This window comes from Oryx dammah, unplaced genomic scaffold (assembly GCF_014754425.2).
Source record: "Oryx dammah isolate SB20612 unplaced genomic scaffold, SCBI_Odam_1.1 HiC_scaffold_11, whole genome shotgun sequence".
NCBI classification, from domain to species: domain Eukaryota; kingdom Metazoa; phylum Chordata; class Mammalia; order Artiodactyla; family Bovidae; genus Oryx; species Oryx dammah.
Genome location: NW_024070195.1, coordinates 35,767,714 through 35,775,982, shown reverse-complemented (window position 1 = coordinate 35,775,982; position 8,269 = coordinate 35,767,714). Strand labels below are relative to the sequence as shown.

The 8,269-nt window shown below is 39.4% G+C and overlaps 1 protein-coding gene across 4 annotated transcripts in view; it reads left to right on the top strand.

Moving 5' to 3' along the window:
• The first annotated feature begins 951 nt into the window (after positions 1 to 951).
• The window catches only part of LOC120870145 (adenylate cyclase type 10-like), a 36,529-nt gene continuing 29,211 nt past the window's right edge, over positions 952 to 8,269 (top strand). For 2 of the 4 annotated variants that reach the window (XM_040249728.1, XM_040249726.1), the window contains exons 1-4: positions 952 to 1,288; positions 2,318 to 2,422; positions 4,963 to 5,001; positions 5,749 to 5,892. In XM_040249728.1, coding sequence (XP_040105662.1) covers positions 2,332 to 2,422; positions 4,963 to 5,001; positions 5,749 to 5,892 — 274 coding nt within the window. In that variant the 5' untranslated portion in view covers positions 952 to 1,288; positions 2,318 to 2,331. Of the gene's footprint in view, positions 1,289 to 2,190; positions 2,423 to 4,962; positions 5,002 to 5,748; positions 5,893 to 8,269 lie in introns of those variants that run through there. The other 2 variants (XM_040249729.1, XM_040249727.1) reach the window with 1 other exon arrangement.

The window sequence follows — 8,269 nt, the reverse complement described above, 5'->3', positions numbered from 1 at the left end:
TGTTTATTATGTATTACAGTCTTTGTAAATACATGTGCTCTATGGACAGTGTCAAACTTGGAGCTGTGTGTTGCCCCTTCAACTCTCTTTCTGCCCTTTTGGCCCTGCCACTCTACTGAGGAGATACTATTGTCACCTGTGGGTTGATCATACATTTATTTGATATTCTTACAAGAGGCAATAATTCCCCGAGTAAAACTAGCCCTTTAGTTATCACCAAAACAGCAGTGACACGTATACAACTAAACACAGTGAAGATGTGATTTTTAATTTCTTTATGCAGAAAAAGACGCATTTCTGTGATTGTTAAAAATCTATAATATACTCATCCTTTTATTGCTTAGTGTTTTAACAAATAGGAATCACAGACCGGCAACCTTAAATAGTACCTTTTCACACAAAAGTGCGAGAAAAACCGCTCGGGAAATACTCCCATGATACCGAATGACCTGGCAGACAACAAAAATGGAAAAAAGGACTGCCTGTGTTTAGCCTTAGTCCAACGGTTAAAAAAAAAAAAATTCTGAGTTTGTTTACGCCAAATGGAATTCGTCCTTACAAACTAAGATGACCCAACTTTCAATGCCGGTGAAATGAAAAGGACCGCCCTTTCGATACTTATCCCAGTTGATCAGTTTCACTGTAGAAGCATTGTCATGTTTCGAACATTTTAAAACGTCAAGTTTTGCTCCTTCAAAGACACCGCCCCGCCCGCCTTCCGCTCCGCCTCCCCCCCCCGGAAGCCGGAGCTAGTGCTAAAGCGCTGAAAAACATGGGACCGGCCCCAAGGGACTCCGCACTGATTGGTTGATGGGAGGGACCAGTCAGGGCCGTCGTTGAGGATTGGCTACTACGCGGAGGAACCCCGTTTCCGGTAACTCGACGGGCAAGCCCGCCGCCGCCATGGCAACCGCCAAGCGGCTGGTGGCGCCGCCTCTATGGCCAGTAGAGGCCAGGTTGGCGGCGCTGCTTCCCGACCTACTGGTCTTCAGGAAGCCCAGGGGATCCGAACCCGAGCTCGCCACGGCCCAGGGCGTCCTCCTTGGCGTCCACGTGACGGGTGAGGGCGAAGGGAGACGCGTCGCTCTCCCGACCTGCTGGAGGAGTGGCCGTTGGGCTTCAGCTCGTCTGGGCCGCGGCGGTTACGGGCGTGGCCCCGGGGTGAGCTAAGGCGGAGTGTGTCTGCACTTTTCTCCGCCTCCGCCGAAAACTAGAGGGCCATTTGCAGAGCAGAAGGACGCCTTTTCGGACGACCTGGCGTAGCCCTGGAATTCACTTCAGCGACGATGTAATTGAGACACAGAAAGGGGAAAGGATTTTTCAGGGTCATATGGCAGGTTTTGAACCCAAGTTTTTCCCAACCTTGAGCATTTTCCATTAAACATTCTGCTTCATCCAGTGATGCTATTTGCTCAGTTAATTCCTATTTTGAGTCTGTAAGTGCCCGCCATTGTTATAGGAGTTGAGACCTAGCAGAGGGGCTTCGCAGATGGCGTTAGTGGTACTGCTTGCCAATGCAGGAGATAGAAGAGACCTTGGTTTGATCCCTGGGTGGGAAACATACGTATGAGGAGGGCATGGCAACCCACTCCAGTATTGCCTGGAGAAGCCCATGGACAGAGGAGCCTGGCGGGCTGTAGCCCATAGGGTCACAAAGAGCTGGACAGGACTGAAGTGACTTCATATGCATAAACAACTGCTATGAGAGTCATTTATTTATCAGATATTTATGGAGCTGAGTGTGTCACGGATATGAAAATGAGTGATTCAGGTGTCTGTCCTCGAAAAGCTCTCCATGAGTTTTCCATAAGGCTTTAATCCATTCTCCTCATCAGTGGTTTCTCTGTCCCTCACTTGGGGCAGGGGGGAATCCCACAGTTTCCCTGGGCCAGGGAGCCTTAAGAAGGGGTAATGGGAAAGCAGTAGCTGGATTTGGATGAGTCTTCACCATGGGCAGCTCCTGGAATCATGGGCGAGGGTGGCCCTCCGGACTCCCAGAGGGAGCAGCAACCAGTCTGGCCCCTGAGCACTTGCTAAGTAACATTCATGTTAAAAGATAATGAAATGACTCATCTTGAAGAGGAGAAGGAAATGGCAACCCACTCCAGTACTCTTGCCTGGAAAATCCCATGGACCAAGGAGCCTGGTAGGCTACAGTCCATGGGGTCGCGAAGAGTTGGACACAACTGAGCGACTTGACTTGACTTCACTTCATCTTGAAGAGATCTTCGGTTTTACTGTTCTGATGTGTGGAGGGAATAGAGCCTAAAAGTTTAGGATTTGCAGCTAACATAGTGATTTTTGCTTTGGTGGTCAGGGTTTACAGCATTAATGGACAGGTTCAGCCTGAGCTGCAAGTTGGAACATGACATGGACAGACTGGCCCACATCTTCAGTTATTACATTAGTGACATCGTGGAGCGTGAGTGACTATTGTGGGGGAGGAAAGAGGTGTGGTGCTGGGCCCCTGAGGGTATGTAACAGAAGGGGACCTGGGGTACTTTAAAATGCACACTAAAAGTGACATCCTTTTAGTGTCATTCATCCTTTATATCTTTTGGTTAATATCTTAATATCTTTTTGCCACTGATGAGCTAGACCTTTGCCTGTATCTGCCATTATACCCAGTTTCACATCATATTGACTCATCCTGTTCAGAAAGGGGAGGAAAGTGCTGCTTTTTACTTTATATATTTGTATTTTATTTCAAAATAAAGTATTCCTCAGGTTGTCTCTTCAAACTGTAATATGTATCTCATGTGTATATCAGATAAAACTTATAGAACACCTTCCCATTCTGTTATTGCATTTTGATCTGTTGAAGTAGGAATGAGTGTTTGCTTTCTGCCATGTATTAAGTTTGTGGATATTTGCCTAATCTGGAGGGGGGAGGGACTTTTCATTTGTACAATAAACATGTTCTGAGTACCATCTCTGTGACATACATTATAATAAGTGCAGGGCATGCAAAAATCTACTCTTCGAAGAGCTTTGAGTTGTTAGGTCTACTTAACATAAATTACTCTGGCCCTATACCCTTTAGTACTAATATAACATTGCCTTCCTTTACTGACAGTATCCTGTTGAGTTATATCATTATTCCAAGATTCACCAGAATAATTACTTCGTGGCATTTCCTTTAGCCATGTAAAGTGACTATTTGACTGTCCCTTTAACCCTGAGGAACAAGTATTAAAAGTTTTTAGAGAATTCCCTGGTAATCCAGTGGTTAGGACTCCATGTTTCCAATACTGGAGTCCAGGTTCAATCCCTGGTCCAGGAACTAAGATCCTGCAAGCTGTGGGGTGTGGCCAAAATTTTTTTTAATTTAAAAATAAAGTCTTTCAATTGATTTCTTCAAGTTTAGATGAAAGGAGGAGATGGAAATCATATATCATGTTTGTATTATAAGCAAGAACTGCTGGGTATTGGAACAGATGGGAAAATAAAATAGATGCAGTACCTGCCTACCCCGGTGGAGACTGTATTATTAGGGACTAGTGGAGGATAGGTGTTAAGAATGGAAGCTGGAAGAGGCATCTGGAGCAGTTGCAGCAAGATAATGGAGGTTTTATCTAGGTTAGTGTTTCTCAACCTTGGCAGCACACTGGATAACCACTTAGGAAGCTTTTAAAAATCCTGTCTAGACTTCATCCCAGACCAGTTAAATTAGAACATCTTGGATGAGGCCGAAGAATGAGGATTTTTAAAGTTTCGCAGGCAATTTCAGTATGCAGTAAAAGTTGAAACCATTGGTCTAGATATATGGCAATGAAGGGAGCTATATGGAGGTGATTTGAAATACAAATATTTCGCAGATCAGCAGACAGGATTTTCTAATGTATCAGATTTCAGTGGGAAGCAGTGAGGAAAGGGATTCTCAAGTTTTCTGACTTTTGTAACTGAGTTTATGGTGGAATCACTGAATCGTGATGGGAAAGATGGCTTTGAGAAGGAAAATTAAGGGTTCTATTTTAATAGATTGACTTTAAAGATGTTAAGTCAGTCATTCAAGGGGAGAAATGAAGTTAGTAGCTGTGATTGAGATGGAGCTCAGAGGATAGACCTGTTAGAGTTGAAAAGTGAGTTGATGGCATGAAGATATTAGAGTTAATAAATGATTGAGTCCGTGTGGGGCAAGTGTAAATAAAGAGCCTAAAACTAAGCCTTAAGGAATTCCAAGGGAGGATTTTGATTACCAAGAAAGAACCCACAAAAGAGACTGTAAATCAGCCAGTCAGGTAGGATTTTGTGGTATTTCTGAAGACTTAAGTGGAAGTAATGTCTCTAGAAGAGGGCTGTTCTAGCTGGGTTGAGAATGAAAGGGTATCAAGTGCAGTGATGTCAGAAAAATAGCGAATTTAGCAAGATGAATGCTGTCGATGATAATTTTAGTGAATTGGTGGAAATGGCCAAATTGGAATAAACCGAGAAGAGAATGGTAAAGGAAATAAGCATGATTAGGATAGGAGGAGAAACTTGTGTATCACCAGTCTCTTGAGAATCGTTTTGCTGGGAATATAACAAAAATGAGCTAATAACTAGAGAAGAAAACAGTCAAGAATACATGGGTCAATTTTGTTGTGCTTTGGTTTTTCTTTTTTTTTTAATATATATTAATGGGAATGATGGAGTAGAGAGAAGATAAGAAAGGGAGTGAAGTTTTTAAGAGGGTGAAAGGGGCTAGGATCCAGAGAACAAATAGAATGGCTTTGAAGATAACTTCAAAGGGTTTTTGAGGAGGACATTCCTGTTTTTACAGAATACGGATTTAGGAACCACAGATTTGCAGGAGAATTTAGGGGAAAGAAAGGAGTCTGAGCTTTAGAGAGAATAAATTAACCAGAGAAAAATAGGAAAAACTCAGTAGGCCATTCTTTTCATCATATATGACTCTGCCCATGATCTGGAATATCTCTGATTTTTGACTCGTTTTCCTCTCTCTCCCTTACTTGATTTCAGATGTGCTCTGTTTTGGAGGAGATATCCTAAATATCACAGGTATTTTTCAGTTTGTTTTTTTTTTTACATTTACAGCACTATAAGTTAGGAAGACTATATTTAGATGGAATTTGGCATATAGCATTGTTAGGTTATTTAACATGTACTGGGCCCTGGGAAAGCAAAGATGAAGGCACAGTCTCTGCCTCAGAGGATCTCTCAATTTAATGGAAAAGCCGTGTCGGTAGTAAGCTCCCATGTACTTTACAATTTGTTCAGATTGAATGACAGGAAAATAAGTACCTATAAAGAACTCATGAGAAAACTAACGAAAACCTTGGTCACTAATAGCAGAAGCTAAGTATACAATAGGGAGAGAAGTCTAGCTTGTCTCTCCTTTCTGGAGAACTCTTAGGATCATTAACAGCTATCTGCCACAGAGTTGGCCTATCCTTTCATTTAAATTTAATAAAACCACTTAAAAACTTAAAATTCAACTGGAATGTAATCCTACATTTTGTGAACTTGTTAGCTAGTACCTCTCCTCTTTCTGTTAATGTACTGATGGAAAAAAGAGAAAGGGCTACCAAAAATAGCCTTAGTTTTAGGAACATTTCAGCTTCTACCTAGTAATGTTTTTATATGCTGAATAGTTTTGAGGATCTAAAGCAGTGTTTTAACCTAGCATGATAAATAGGGCCAAGAAACCTTGTCTGACACCTTCCATGACATCTGCGTTACTGTGGGTTTGCCTGGAGAGTGAATTCAGATGTTTGATCTCTGTCAGCCTATTTTTTATCTCTGCAGGGAATGTGCTCCTAGCACTCTGGACAGTGGAACAAAATCAACTGAGTGACATCATTACTCTGGTGGCAAAATGCAGTCTGGAGATACAGGAGAAATTTGGGATCTACCATACCAGAGAAGGCCAGGACCTGCAGCTAAAGATAGGTAATAGCTACTAAAAGAGTGATCAGTCAATAAACCACTATAAAAATTCAAAAGATAAATGACAACCTAGAGAAAAACAACATTTGCAACTTATGTAGACAGCAGGTAAATTTTTCTAATATAGAAAGAACACCTAGAAATCAAGAAAAGACTAACATTCTAAGAGAAAAATGAGCAAAGAACAAGTAGCACATAAAGAAAACATCCCTTGTAACTTGTAGAAAACTGGTCAACTTCATAATAAGAAAAATATCAATTGAAAGTACCAATTTAGATCATTTCTTATCTATAGATATGGAAAAATTCAGATGCTGAGCACACTGTTGATGAGGCTGTGAGGAATAAACCTCACACAGTGCTGATGAGAGGCAACAGTGGTACAACTTCTGTGGAGGGTGATTCAGTAATTTCTATCAAGATTGCAAATTCATTTTTTTTCTTCAACCCAGCAAGCCTAATATTTATCCTTCAACCATACCATTTATCCTATCAGTACATCTGAATACTTATAAAATATCATATGTGTAAAATTTGGTTGCAATATAAATTGTGATAAAAGTTTGAAAACAATACATCTATGGAAGACTAGTTAAATAAACAATAACATGTCTACCTACTGAGATTCTCTGCAACTTTAAAAAAAGATGTTTTGCTATAGCAATAGCTCCAAAATATAGGTGAGAAAAAGCAAGATACAAAGCACTGTGTTTAGTATGCTACCTTTTGAGTAAGAAGGAAAAAAGAATTTTTATTTGTTTATATTTATATAAAGAAACACCAGAAAGATACATAAGAAACTAATAGAAGTTACCTATGGGAGGAAAATAGTGTAGATAGATATATAAGTTTGAATCAAGATTTTTTTAATGTATAGTCTTTATATAGTTTGGTTTTTGAACTATGTTACTGTATTACATTATCAAAAATATAATACAATGCCATAGAAATTTAAAAACTGAACACAGGCCACAGTTACAACAATGGCAAAGTCAAGGCTGAAGGGGACGCTCTATACAAAAAACCGCTTCACAGGAGTCCACAACCTCCAGGGGTTTCTGAAGTAAGGGCAAAAGTTGGCTTCAGCTATTCATTGGTATTTTGAGGAGCAGAAGTGAAGAATAATATTGTGAGTTGTATGGCATCTCTCCTACCATCCTTTTTTTGTTTTTCTGGTTTTTGTTTTATTGGTAGATAATTCATAATTGATAACTGTACATAGACATATGTATATACTTTTGAAACCATCACGACAATCAAAATTATGAACATATTCAACACTCACTAAAGTTTTCTGTGCCCCTTTATAAACTTTCCCTCCCTTCCCTCCCCATCCCCAAACAATCACAGATCTCCTTTCTATCTTAGAGTTTATTTTTAATTTTTAAATGTTATATAAGTGGTATCATACAGTATGTACTTTTTGGCTACTTTAATTCAGCATAATTTGACATTCATCATTCATTGTTATCCATTTGGGGCTATTACAAATAAAGCTGCCATGAACATCTGTGTACAAGTCTTTGTATGGACATTTGCATTTACTTCTCTTGGTTAAATACTTAGGAGTGAAAGGGCTGGGTCATAATGGTAGATACATGTTTACCTTTTTCAGAAATTGTTAATTATTTTTTACCAAAGTGGTTGTACCATTTTACATTTCCACCAGCAATGTATGAAAGTTCCAATTTCTCCATGTCCTAATCAACCTTTTTTATTGTCTGTTTGAGGTTGAAGAACTTCCTTTAACATTTCTCATAGTATGGGTTTGCTGTAGATATGTTTTTGTGTCTGCAAAAAAGAAAAATATTTCACCTCTTTTTTTGAAGGGTATTTCCCCTGGGTATAGAATTCTAGATCGACAGAGTTTTCCCCTCTTACATGAAAGCTGTTCTGCTGTCTTCTAGCTTGCAGTGTTTCCAACAAAAAATCTACTTTCAGCTTTATTTTTGTTTCTTTGTATATATTGTCTCTCCTCTTCCACTTCAGCTGCTTTTAATATATTTTCTTTATCACTGGTTTTAGGTAATCTGATAATGATGTACCTTGGTACAGTTTTCTTAATTTTTCTTATGCTTGGGAATCTTGAGATTCTTGGTTCTATAGGTTTCTAGTTTTTGTAACATTTAGAAAATGTTCTGCCATTATTTCTTCAAATAACTTTTAACTCTTCCTCTGTCCAGTTATATACCTACTAGACTACTTGAAATTGTCCCACAGCTTGATGTGGCTATGTTCATTGTTTTTTTTTTTTCCCTCCCTGTATTTCATTTTAGATGGTTTACATTGCTTTGTTTTCAAATTTACAGATGTTTGTAAAAACCAAAATTGTATACCAAAAGTATATACCTCTGTCATTCTTTTAAAATTGCTTTTCCCT